The 13,811-nt window shown below is 45.8% G+C and overlaps 2 protein-coding genes across 2 annotated transcripts; both read right to left on the bottom strand.

Annotated features, from left to right (window-relative positions):
* Positions 1-979: 979 nt before the first annotated feature.
* Positions 980-1,904, bottom strand: VC83_09569 (uncharacterized protein; the record flags this gene model as incomplete). The annotated part of the gene is made up of 3 exons (XM_024472982.1): positions 980-1,384; positions 1,495-1,801; positions 1,867-1,904. The coding sequence occupies 3 exons, from the start codon at positions 1,902-1,904 to the stop codon at positions 980-982; spliced, it is 750 nt and encodes a 249-aa protein (XP_024319516.1).
* A 7,637-nt stretch (positions 1,905-9,541) lies between these two features.
* VC83_09568 (uncharacterized protein) lies at positions 9,542-11,424 on the bottom strand. The gene is made up of 2 exons (XM_024472981.1): positions 10,811-11,424; positions 9,542-10,748 (listed from the first exon to the last, which is right to left on the bottom strand). The coding sequence occupies exons 1-2, from the start codon at positions 11,346-11,348 to the stop codon at positions 9,955-9,957; spliced, it is 1,332 nt and encodes a 443-aa protein (XP_024319517.1). The 5' UTR covers positions 11,349-11,424; the 3' UTR covers positions 9,542-9,954.
* Positions 11,425-13,811: the final 2,387 nt, after the last annotated feature.

Genomic DNA, 13,811 nt, shown 5'->3' with positions numbered 1-13,811 from the left:
CAATCTCCCCCTTCCTCGTCCCTGTCTGCAATCCCATCCTCCTCTGTAATAGTGTATCTCTGTACTATAGCTTCGAAAATACCCTTTAATTATTTGCTTCCCTCGCTAAAGATGGAGGTCGGATTTCAGTAATAAAGGCATTAGAACAGATTGGCAAGGATATCTCGCAAGAGAAAGTCGCGAAGAGTACCTAACGTTTACTAGATGGCTGGGTGTCAAAGTAGCATACAATTTTTTTTTTTTACATATATTCCTGAGATTTCCGTGAACCTCCACATAAGGATATCCTCGCTATAGGGATGCCACACCCGGTCCCGAGGGCATCCCTATATCCAGGTTCAACTGTAGCAGTGATTTAGCCGTAAGTGTCCAACATTGCCCGGGAATAACCCAGGGTTTTAAGATTTGGACAGAAAAATAAATGCGGAGAAGAATTAATAATTTATGTGTTATGGCGGCCTCACCACACACAGAATTTTTCCTCGTAGAGCAACAATATCACAGGGGCATGTTGCCTCCCTTATTGGACCTCGTCCAGTCTCTCGCCATCCGCTGGTGCGCCGTCCTCCTCAATTCCCTTCCACTACCATCCTTTCGTTCCCCGCCCTCATCCGCATCCCTAACCTATGTACCGAAGGCGCTCTCTTTGCTCAAACTCTTCAGAATCCCGATACAATCTTCGCTCTGCTGTCTTCTCACGCAGCTCTCCACGTACCGACGCTGAAACATTAGATAAATGATCATCGGGTGACGGATCACTGGGTGACGGACCATTGGAGGGATCATTAAGTGACGGACCACTATGATTATGAACGTGCATGTCCCTAAGTCTGTAAAATAAATGAATATTCTATGTTTGCTTGGCCCCTCAACCACGATGTCTAAAACCCAGGACTTGTCTTGAAGGGTAACTTTCGATGCAGCCTCGACACAATCTCCGTATAATCCTTCTCGTTCTCTGCGGTGATGAAGCCGTGTCTTACAAAAAATCAATCATCACTGTTGCACAGCTAGGCTTAAACTCCCCATTCCTCATCGCCTCCTTTACCTCATCAACGCCAAGCAAGTGAAAACTCTGCACGTCGTTGTCGACTGGCTTGAAAACCACGTCCTCGCCTACCTCCAGGTCGTACACATACAGCATTCCCGGATTCATAAGCCCCAGTTCTCCGCCAGCCTTCTCGTCAGATATATTGAACCACGTTACAGTTCCCACAGCCACCGTGTCTCGTCGTACAAGCTCCTCTGATAAAGCGGCCTCTTCACCAGCCTCACGAACAAGGCATTCAAAGGGCATCTCACCCCTTGCCACGCCTCCTGCGACAGTGTTGTCTAGCATGTTCGGCCAGGTGGATTTCTTCGCATTTCTTCGCGGGACCCAGAACTTCATTTCCGAGCTCGTACGTGTGTAAACGGTCATATGTGCCCTCTTCCCACGATACCGAATAGCGAGCTCGCAGACCGTTCGATACCAATATCGAAACTTGCACCTACAATTGGAAATTGTTCATCGCGCTTCTTCCCCAGTCCAGGAAAAACCTTCTTCTCGCGGGTGAGATCGAGTAGGTCATCAATCGCTTTTTGACACGCTTCTTTCCAGTCATCGAGATCCTGTTTTATCAGATGGACTTCTTTATATGGGGTCGTAATGAGGCGGAAATCGGACGTCCATGGCATGCGTTGAACGATGGAGTCCAGGAGAAAGCCGTGTGGTTGAGGATCGTCGGGAAGGAAGAAAAGCCATAACGACTCTAGCTCTCTGTTGCAGTCATCTGTATGCCATGGTTCGTAGTACGGGAAGCTGAGATTCGAGAAGCACTAGTAAGCCCAAGTTGATAGGGAGATGCGATGTGAGGGCGAATTTACTTATCACACTCGTGGACAACTTCGAGAATGCTCTTCATAGCTGTTGGAAATCAGGTAGGATACCTACTGCGACAGTCTTCGTAGGGAGGATTGAGGATAGAGGGGATCCAATACAGAATGGGTCACAACGCGATGCTTGCGACCTTGCGCTTTTAAGCAGCGCAGTTGTGCTCATGATATGAATACAACATTTTACATCAGCAGGGATACCTGCCGCTAGCCGAGTAGGGCTAGCTACAGGCATCCCTACAGTTACGGAGCTTGCGCTAAGATTAGCCTATAACTTAAGCCTACGCCGATTACAGGACAGCTACACCATAACGCCCCTTAACAGCATTATTTGTGTAGCTGCATCATTAACACTATCATTAGAAATTTTCAAGACAATCCTTTACAATGGTATATACCTCTGTATTCCCTGCATTTTTATCTCACATCTGGTGCACCCACCATTACACCTCTGTAGCACCAAACGCTCGAATACTACGATATGGATTAGTTAACTTGGTATGGAGATACTCACAAAGTTATCGCTGCAAACACGACACGTGTAGCAACTTGATTCTTGGTAGGCTCGAGCCTGTTAAGGAAGGTAGGCTGCTAGCTACAGTAAGGCTTTCTGTAGTTGACATCTCATACATCTTGTCATACTGACATTCGTTGCACTCAGTTTGCTATCAAACTCAAGAGCAAACTTAGAAATCTCCTCCTCAAACCTACAAGTCACTATACATATTTTGGCTTTTCATACCAACAACAAGAGCAATACTACTCAACGATTGCTACAACCCTCTATGATTCATTACACGTCATTGCTCCTTAGTTACTGGGCCGATATGACCACATAGCATATCTCTACAACCCTCTATGATTCATTACATGACATCACTCCTTAGTTACTGGGCTAATACTACACATGACATATCTCTATCAACTAGAGGCCTAGGAACATGAACGATAGCTCCAAAAGCTTTTACAACCGTCTATGATTCATTACACGTCATCGCTCCTTAGTTACCCACAAGATTGGTTAAGTTATGACATAATTTGTCTATAGGGGTACTCTGACCTTGGACCTCCTTTCACTTCCTATAGGCTAGGAACCTAGGAGATGGTTCTATGGGATTCTCTTACGTTGACTACAGTTACCAAGCCTGGTTAGTCATGGAAAGTCTTGGAAAATGAGAGAACTACACTCCTTTAGCATAAATAGGATTGCCCTTTCCTTAAGAAAGGGCAAGCAGACAATACAGTAAATCAACTATCACATACTTCCACGTCTTTTCCAAGCTTCCAAGCAGTGATCTTGTTACTCCTTGTTTCTGAAAAGTCAGTGAGGTGCTAACCTCTGACTTATCCCTGAGTTCTCAGACTCAACATTTGTTACGACTTGTCTAAACCACTCCACTATATCATACACCTGATTGCTGCGTTGTGGAATAGTCTAAGCTACGACCCTTTGGCTCTGTTTCCTAAGACAGTGTGTTGTCTTAGTAAAATCATCCCTTCCTGGGGTGGTGTAATGGTGGGTGCACCAGATGTGAGAATCTAGCCACCCAAGGAAGGGATGATTTTACTAAGACAACACACTGTCTTAGAAAAATAGCCAAAGGGTCGTAGCTTAGACTATTCCACAACGCAGCAATTAGGTGTATGATATAGTGGAGTGGTTTAGACAAGTCGTAACAAATGTTGAGTCTGAGAACTCAGGGATAAGTCAGAGGTTAGCACCTCACTGACTTTTCAGAAACAAGGAGTAACAAGATCACTGCTTGGAAGCTTGGAAAAGACGTGGAAGTATGTGATAGTTGATTTACTGTATTGTCTGCTTGCCCTTTCTTAAGGAAAGGGCAATCCTATTTATGCTAAAGGAGTGTAGTTCTCTCATTTTCCAGACTTTCCATGACTAACCAGGCTTGGTAACTGTAGTCAACGTAAGAGAATCCCAGAACCATCTCCTAGGTTCCTAGCCTATAGGAAGTGAAAGGAGGTCCAAGGTCAGAGTACCCCTATAGACAAATTATGTCATAACTTAACCAATCTTGTGGGTAACTAAGGAGCGATGACGTGTAATGAATCATAGACGGTTGTAAAAGCTTTTGGAGCTATCGTTCATGTTCCTAGGCCTCTAGTTGATAGAGATATGTCATGTGTAGTATTAGCCCAGTAACTAAGGAGTGATGTCATGTAATGAATCATAGAGGGTTGTAGAGATATGCTATGTGGTCATATCGGCCCAGTAACTAAGGAGCAATGACATGTAATGAATCATAGAGGGTTGTAGCAATCGTTGAGTAGTATTGCTCTTGTTGTTGGTATGAAAAGCCAAATATGTATAGTGACTTGTAGGTTTTGAGGAGGAGATTTCTAAGTTTGCTCTTGAGTTTGATAGCAAACTGAGTGCAACGAATGTCAGTATGACATCAAGCTCTTTCATATCAGTACCGACACACCCGAGGCAATATGTCGAAAAAGCCGACATCAAACATACCCCAAGACAACAATGGTCAACTGCCCAGAATGACTACCAGACAAACCACTGCTGCAGCTACGACCGCTGTGCCATCCGAAGACATCCCGAGTCGAATGGCCCACCTCGAAGCACAGATACAGGAGGTCAAGGATCTAGTAGTTACCCTGACGGCAGAATCTAGATAGTTAATGGATAGCTTAACTATCTAATATCCACTAACATGCATGTATAACGAAAGTGCAAACAAGCGAAAGTGCCAAAATATCGCGACTACCCCATAAGAATTGCGATAAATCCACCACAACAATATAAATTAATTAAAACTACTCGGAGTCCTCTTCCTCAGACCTGTCTATTACAATCTGACAAGTGCGCGCATTGTGTCCAGTCTCACCACACTTGCCACAGCGACGTGCATGGGTTTCTTCCCTTGGCTTCCGACACTACTTGCCCTTATTTCTTGCTCTACTTGCTGCACAACGTCCCTCTCGTCCTGTAGCTCCTGTGCTACCTGTTGACTAAGTGATCCTCCTTGCTGTAGTCGTGTTTTTTTAGCTCTCCGGCGCTTGCTTAGCACTTCATTTGCCTGTCGCAGGTTTTGGTTCTCTGCTTTTAACAATGCTAATTGATGCATTTTTGCGATGCACCCTTTGTAAACTGGTCAACAGCTGCATAGATTGAGGTTGGAGAGCTATTTTGATGATGCGCAATTCGATTTTTAATGAAAGTAGACTGTGATACAGCTTCAGTTGGGTTATTTGGTGTCTGAGAAACCCATGGTTGAGCGGTGTTTGGGCGAGAGGTTGGAGGTGTTGGCGTCTTAAACCTAAGGTCAAGTGTAGATATTACACTCTTAGGGCTAAATGGAAGAAGCTCAGCACCTCGGAACCCTCCCTGAATATTGCTTTCTGTCATTGCAATGTTAAATTCAGCGTGGAAGGCAGGAAAGAAGTCATCCTTAGTAATGTGAATAATATGAGCCCGCATCATATCTTCAATTTGCCGACCGTAAGCTCTCTTTAATGGGCCAAAACAGCCAACATCAAGTGGTTAGAGTATATGGGAAGAGTGAGCAGGCATACAAAGCGTAATAATGTTGTGTTCTTTGCAGTACTCCTCAAACTTGTCTGAGTGGTGGCTCTCATGACCATCAAGGACTAACAAGCGATAACCACCAACACTCCGGGGCTTTGTGTGCTTCTCAAAATGCTGAATCCAATCCATACCTCTCTCATTTGTAGTCCAGCCATTTGCAGTAACAGCGATTACCCAATCTGCTGGAAATCCGCTATTCTCATACCAAGATGCAAGGTGGTTTTTACCTGCCACAATGACAAATGGCGGCACTGCCCAACCTTGAGAACTAATGCCTTGGATTACTGTAACCCATTCCCGATTGCCAGGCTGCACCTTTTTTGCCTTTGCCCGCCCATCTGAGCTCGTTACTACCGTTGCGCTTGAGATGACGCCCATCATAAACCCAGTCTCATCAAAGTTGTAGATATCTGCATTGTTGATGCCATACTTTAGAATTGTGTTCCATACAAGCTCAAACCAGCCACGAATGACTTCTGGATCTTCGCACTTAGCCCTGGTAGTCGTATTTTCGCTGGAAGCATGTCCGGAGCTCTACATGGCGCTTAACAAAGTTTGAAGCCCAACGTGACCCGACGCGTGGTGTGCGTCGCGTGTTGCAAGTAGTCGATTTGCCATATCTTCAACAATAGACAACTGAGGAGGGAACCCTTTAGCAGCTAAGTCAAGTATATACTGAACAAGAACTGATTCCTCTAGGTTACTTAATTTCCGTAAGTTGGCTTGGATATCGCGTCGTGAAGGTACACCTTGTAAACGGTGACGTAGCTTGCGGTGGTCTACGGAATAGATCCTAGCTGCAACTCGAAGGCGCAAATTTGGGTCGCTTTGCATAGCTTGGATAGCTAGCACTAATTTGCTTTCATCATTTTTATGGCGCATGTTTTGTTGTGGAGGAATTTAACATTTAGTTGGGGGGTTGGTCGCCGCATGATTTTGGCACTTTCGCTTGTTGGCACTTTCGTTATACATGCACGTTAGTTTTTACAACTATCTACTAGCCTAGTCACGCTAACGGCATAATGGCATAAGCAGCATAGTGGGGGGGGACTCATTAACAACACTAAGAAATCAATTATTACTACTCTAATATTCTACTACAATGCAGTCATGTTCCTCCTCTAAGTCCTCCTTAATATTTCCTCATTATCTTGCTTAATTACAACATTGTTTGTAGCTCTACTACTCATTCTTGTTGCTCTCCTTTAAGTCGCTTCCTTAGCTGCTACAACTTGCAACTGCAATTCCTCTGTAGAAATGTGAAATTGACCCTTTAAAATTGCCTGTTTACCTTCTGCTATGTCCTCTGTGTCTGTATTATCACTCGTAGATTGTCTGCGTCACGTTGTTGTAGAAAGTTCTATGTGTTAAGCCGCTCTGTTACATTTGCCAACTTTTGAATGTAACGAGCTATAGGAGTGTTAATCACTATGCAGGCTTCTAAAACTGTAGATAGCACTACATTTGCTTTCCGTAATGTTGCAAAGTCAGGTGGACTACTGTTTTGAAAGACAGTCTCAAAAATGTCATGTTGTTGTGGTGTTTGAGGCTGTTGTAGTGTTGTATCTACCATTAGAATTGTCACTTCACAGATGAGATTTTGTGGTTGGAATGGTTGCAACCCTGCTCCTCTCTATGCAGAAATGATACCTGAGTATTTGTGCTTCATTAAGGTGTGAGAGAGCTGTTATGAGGTGCTTCTTTAACGGTCTAAAAATTGTGCCATCAAGTGGTTGTACCACATGTGAAGTGTGAGGTGGTAGTATGAGGATTGATATGCGATTTTGCATACAATGTGAAATGAAGCTTCTACTTATATGGCTATTATGGCCATCGCAAATAAGAAGGTGTTGTTGCTTTTCTCCATCAGTGTTTTCATGCGTTACAGGCTCAAAAACGCGTTTAAGCCACTTAACTCTATGTAAATTACTTATCTACCCCTTTGAATTTGTAGAGAAGTATCACTTGCTTATAACTTCTTGTCGAATCCAACTTTGTAACATGTTCTGTCCCTTAAATATAATGAAGGGGTCAATAGTTGTACCATCTATACAAATGCACTCAACTGTAGAAACCCATTCTTGTCGCCCTTAATGTGCTTGATGACGCATATAGAGTGTAGAATCTATAATAATTCAAGTGCTCTCTATAGTTCCAATTGAGAATCCTGTCTCATCCATGTTATACATATTGTGCTCTTGTATGTGAAGATGTGTTACAAGGTCTTTGTACGTGTCAAACCACCCTATTGTCATGACACTCCTTCGATATTTGTGTCATGACCCTTCGATTCGCTTTAGTCTCTAGTACTTATTTCACTATGTCCTTCACTTCACCTGCTTTGCTCACTTTGCTCAATTCGCTTCACTTGCTGACCTAGATCAGCCCAAATGTTGACTACTGGCTTAGGCTCTCTTGTTTTTTCACTGGCTCGCTTCACTAGGGCTCGCTTCACTAGGGCTCGCTTCACTAGGGCTCGCTTCACTAGGGCTCGCTTCACTAGGGCTCGCTTCACTAGGGCTCGCTTAGCTAGGGTTCAGTTAATTAGTGCCTTCGCTTATTTGGCACTAGGGATTTTTACTGTTTATAAGCACTTATTGCTCATGTCTCTTATTGATCTTTAGCTAGCAAATTATATACTTCTTGGCCTTCTTGCAAATCATCCTGCTTCGACTTACTTTGCATCCCCTTACTTCAAGTCGAACCACTAGCCAACCTGTAGTCCCACCACTTGACCTCTATGGTATAAAGTATATGCTTTGGAGTCTGAACTACTATACCTTGTCCTACTGCTTCGAGTATTGAAGTCTTCACATTATACTTCAGATACTTCTGCACCTCAGTCGAACTGTCCTTACACCTATCATAACTTGTTTTGTAACCCCACTCGTTCTTTGTGCTTTAATTCTTCTTCCTAATCATACTTGTAGATGTGGATGTTGTTTAATGAAGTGTGGAACCCACTCTTAGCCAAGAGGGAAGTTGGGAATTTGATCGTGTTGGTTGTGTTAGCTGTGTTGATTGTGATCATGAGTTTCAAAAATGCGGAACCCCGCGAGTCGATTGTCTCAAGTACCCGAAACCCATCCGACTCGGTTCCGACTCGGTTAGCCCACCCAAATGATCACACGTGACCCCGCAGCTACCCAGAGTCTACTCCCTAGAATGAGAGACGAGAAGGCATCCTTACAAAACAAGAGGTTCAACTGCCCTCTATAATTATCCCCTTCGTTTAATCCAAGTTAAAGGACATCAAGGGAGGGAATGTTGCCCTAGAGGTATTTCTTCCCACCGAAGTCAGTACCTATCCCACCCTCTCTAACAAAAGCTGGCTTTTGGTTTTTTAGAACCTAGTCGGAGTCCATGTTTCCTTGCCTAGAGGTGACTTGCAATCCGTTTTGTGAAGAACCTAGTGGGACTTTTGTTAAACACATAATTAGAGTTTGACGACTTGATTGAGAAACTACAGGGGCGAAGCCCCTATATATACACAGTTGGTATACAGGCTACGCATGTGCAGCGTACTGCCAGGAACGCAGTTCCAACAACTTTTGGCAGTTCGGGCCATAGTACTATGTTTCTGGTTCACAAAATGACCATGGTACTGTACATAAGAGAGAAAGGGTTGTGCATGGATTACTTCCCGCTATAAGATAGCAGTTCTTGCAAGTGTATCTGCCGACTTTCTTACAATCAGTGCTAGCACTGTCCGGATTCCAGTTCATACAGACGAATTCCGGAGTTGCCATTGTGTTGTAATGATACCCCAAAAGTCAGCCGTTGAGTTAAGATTCAAATGACTTTACGCACCCGGCGTATATAAAGCCTTGCTGCCTAATACGATTTCCCCGGATAGTGGCAGCGGGTGTCGGCTCTGCAACAGAGTATAAAAGTGAGGCGGACAAGGCTGGCAAATAAGAAAAGCCTTTGAACTTATTGGCCATTATAGCGGAGGCTAATGCAGCTAATGATATCCATGTAATTTTTTAAGCTTAAGTTACAGTAACAGAGAGGGCGGCACGGATTCCTAGCTTTTAAAGGCCGGATTACCTAAATAGGCCGGCTGTGTAAAAATTTCACGCCTCTTCACAATAATTAGAGTATTTCCGACGTATTTGCTTCATTTTCATTGGTCTATCAAATCTTGGCATATTTAATGCGATGTATTCCAAGTTGATAATCTCCAACGCGGCATGGTATCCCTTAAAATCACTTTGTCCCCCCTTCATTCCCTGGTCTGATATCACTTGGCATCGTCACAACACACTCCCCATCGCCATCAAGCCAGCACGCCCCGGCATTGCGGACTCTCCTCGAACTTGCCAAATATAGAAGTAGGTATACTTCTGACACGATTTCGCCCCAGCAATAGATGCGCCATTTCTCTCCTTCCAATCCCGTCTTATGTCCTCCGTCCTCGCCTCCTTCACCAACGTGCTCGCGATCCCTGACACACCAGACTCCCCACCCTGCCTTCCCTCGACCAATATACTCGCGGAGAAACTCCCACGTCTTCTCTCTTACTCGATCGTCCCACCCCACCTCGCCATCGTGTACATCGATACCCCAATACCCCTTTCATGTTTCCGTATCTCCCGACTCTGCGACACGGGGCGAAAACGCCCATACCCAATCTCTGCTGCAAGTTTCGCAAGTGGCAGCGTTAGGAACGTTGTGCTTACCTCCTCCGAGCCAGTGGCGGGTAAGTGGTAAATTGTTGATGAGCCTGGTATGCGGGATGCATGGCGCTTTCTCGATGGTCGCTGCGACGGTATGGAGGAACTTGGAGCTAGCACGGGCTTTTCTGAAGCAGGGAGGGCTGGGTTGGTCTGTCGACCTTCCTGATCAAAGGGGACGGGAGGTGTGTCTGAGACATGAGTAAGATCGCTGAGCAGGTGGGTAGATTTGCGTGCCGGGATTGGTAAAGGCAATGAGGGGAAGCTTCGCTTCTTGGGGCTTCGGCGAGGGCTATCTGGCGGCGGGGTTCTGCGGACCTGTAGGTTGTATTGGCCGAGTGATATTTGCCGAGGCAGTGATGGTGAAGAATATACTTCTGGGCGTAATGCAGATGTCAGTGTAGTGGAAGGCGCCTCTTCATTCCGTGTAGGCGCAGGGCTCAGTGGGGAAGTTATCTCTTTGGGATGTTCTTCCGATACATGAGCTCTGCTTCGCAATATTGGGCCAGACTGTCTTCCCCCATTTCCTATGTCAAAACCAAGTGCCTCAGCTGGTGGGGGAGACAAAGGCACTCGTACAGGAGATGGCGAAGAGTAATATGGGCTTTCAAATTGAGACAAGAACGTGTCTCGAATGACTGAAGGGGTTGAGCACGTTGGTATGGAAGGGGAGATTCCAACTGGCTCGTGGAAGTGCCACCAGTTTCACGACGCGGGCGCGCCTGTTCAACTAGTGAACTGATTATGGGCCTTGATGTTTGTTGTTCCCGTTTTATCCCTTTTCCAAACCCCTTTTGGCCAGCATTACTTGGTCTACCCCGGTCACGTGTGCGGAACCGTGGAGAGTTCATGCCATCAACACTCGTGAAGGAAATATCCAAAAACTGTATAGCGGAAAAAGCGGCGGTAGTTATCTTTGAGCGTGTGAGGTATTCCCTTCTCGGGGCAGAGGAAAGCTGAGACGCTGGCAGGCAGGAGTCTAGGCCATTCGAGAACATGTGACTTTGATCCTCGTTGGATTGAGAGTTGCGTATATCAGCACGAAGCTGCCGGTCTGGGCTCTCATCTCCACCTGACTCATCATTCCCACTCGCTATACCATCATCATCGTGTAAATCGATCCGTCCCTGGGGTTCGAAATTGAGGTAGGCTGCCGCAAGTGACCGATAGAGCGCATCTTCTTGCCCAAGACTTGGCGCCGTCGTATGAACGAGGATTTCAAGACGATGGTTGGCCATGATAACTGCGCCTTATAATCGGCATTATAGCAACTGATGGAGCTCAAGACAGAAATGGAGAAATGGCGACAGCTTGATACTGGTGTTGTAGATATCTCGCTGGAGTTGCCTGTATTGAGTCAGGTGATTTGATTTGACGCTAATACTATTTAAGCAAGGTGCAGCTGTGAATGAACTTCGAGGACGACGAGAGTAGGGGTTGGTTCAGCGTCAGTTATCATTGATTACATGATCTTCTCTACTAACTCTACAAGACATGGTTTTTTAATAATAACCCAGCTAAATAATGATCTATTCAAAGATCTACCGGAGCTTTGCTTGCCAGCTTGGCAGTCCTCGAGACGTTGTGGGCCCACACGTCTCGAAACCCACAACTTGTGGGTTTCACCAAGCTTCTATCGGCCCTAACCTCGCGTTTTAGAAATCTCAGAACGCTCCAGGGCACAGAAAATCAATATGAACTTGTCAGTCTTCGAAATTAAGGCGTTGTCTAGGCGAAACGCTAATTTCATGCTTGGCGACCCCGGTCCTAGCCTCGAACATTCTGCTAGGAAGCATCAATGCCGACTGGCACAGAGCTAGTATTGCTCTCTAACTCGGGGTTTTCAAACAGTCGGCTTGCTCTCCGGTGGCTACAGCAAGAGTATACAGCTCCGCATAAGAATACAAAGGTGCTATTTCTCGACTATCACGTTAGTCATACAAGTGATGATTTCATCATTACAGCTAAAGAACACAACATTATCATATATACCTTCCCATCACATCTTACACGCGTTTTACAGCCATTAGATGTTAGGATATTCCAGCCTTATAAGCACTAGCACCAAGAAGCTGTGCTTGCTGCTATACGGGATATGGATATTACCTACGACTTGTATCATTCATGTGGGGGATCTTACACGTATGCAGTAGCAGGCCTTCAAGGAGTCTACTATAGTATCTGCTTTTCAGAAAGCTGGTATTTGGCCAGTAAGCTGTACTACAGCTCTTGCAAAACTACGTATATACTCGCAGCCTATAATACAGCCTATAGAGCCTACGCCTACTCTACCAATCCGGGTTTCTACCCCTAAACCCACGACTTTTAGGAGGGTAGAAGAAGGGCTACAGCACTGGAAACAGCGGGTTCTAGAAGGCTTTCAAAGCAGAGCTACAGGAATTGGCTTATTGGCACCGAAGAGGTGGTGGTAGCAGGCCAACTCCAGGAGCTCGACCTCGGACTGTACGGCGGCAGGTTGATTAGTCTAAAAAGCAGGCAGGCCGAATCCAGGCCCGCCTTCAATTTGGAGGCGAGCTCTCTGCTAACCAAGCCCACGAGCTTCGGGCTGAGAAAGTCGAGCGTTTGGCCCAGAAGCTCCAGGCCAAAGAAGCCCGGATGGCTATCAACCGGGCCCGCAAACAGCTCCGTAGATCTGGAATTGACGCCCGGAAGCAGGAACGCCTCTGACTAAAGAGGGTGGCATTCTGCACCAATGCCAGCCTCCCAATTCCTCCAGAGTTGGGAGGACCCAATTCCTGACCCAGAAGCCTCCGAAAGTGAGGGCGAGGAGGAGTATGAGACCGCGGGCGAGTGTGCGAGCGAGCGTTGGAGTGAGCATGGGAGCGAGCGTGTGAGTCGAAGTGATAATTTAGCAGATAGGTATATTATGTACCTTTACATACAAATTGCTATGGACAGGTACTTACGCTTATAATCGTGAGGTGCCGCATCTTGCTTCCTCTCATGTGAAGTGCCGCAACTTGCTTACTCCAACCTTGAGCGAAGCGAAAAGTTTAGTCACGACGATTAGGTGAACGGACGTCGCGAAACCGCGCACATCGCTTCCGCTCATTTTGAAACCGCGCAGATCGCTTCCTCCAACCTTGAGCGAAGCGAAAATTTGCTCACGACGATTACCAGTTCTAGTCTTAAACTCCAGTGGAGAACTCCGTAGGTGACAGTTTACTATTCTACACCGTTACTCTGCAAGTTCTTCGGATTTTTTGGACTAGGGGCTAATAGGTATGTTAGCATGCTAAAGGCAATACGTTCTATTACATCAGGCACACAAGAACTTACAATGCAAGTATATGCTTCACAGCAAGGATGGTAGTCATCGCATTATACCGCCAGGGATCGTACTGCATGATCAAATAAGATCGGGCGAGAATAAACTTGGCACCTAGCGGCGCTTGAGAAGAAAAATTACAGAACGTCAATGTAGCGGTCAACGTTCCGACTCGCTCCAGTCGGCATCACCATGTCGGATTCTCTTAGATCGCGTTCTCGCGGCCATCAAGAAACATGCAGGAAAATGAGAGAATGAGGAGAGGTCAATCCCATTTGCCTCCATTGAATTTCATAACCGTCCACTATGCATTATTTATCGTCACCTGCTTGGTATGCTCTCTCATCTTCTGGGGCGCCTCAAGCCCGCCCAGAGCATTTCGTATACGGACTCTCTCTTCCTCGTCGTCTCT

Source organism: Pseudogymnoascus destructans, assembly GCF_001641265.1.
Source record: "Pseudogymnoascus destructans isolate 20631-21 unplaced genomic scaffold scaffold_62, whole genome shotgun sequence".
NCBI lineage: Eukaryota > Fungi > Ascomycota > Leotiomycetes > Thelebolales > Thelebolaceae > Pseudogymnoascus > Pseudogymnoascus destructans.
This window is presented reverse-complemented; position numbering and strand designations above follow the sequence as displayed.

Coding starts and splice junctions, on each gene's coding strand:
- VC83_09568 (XM_024472981.1), bottom strand. CDS start 11,348: ATGGCCAACCATCGTCTTGAAATCCTCGTTCATACGACGGCGCCAAGT. Junction 10,749..10,810: donor GCGCCCGCGTCGTGAAACTG/GTGGCACTTCCA, acceptor CAACCCCTTCAG/TCATTCGAGACACGTTCTTG.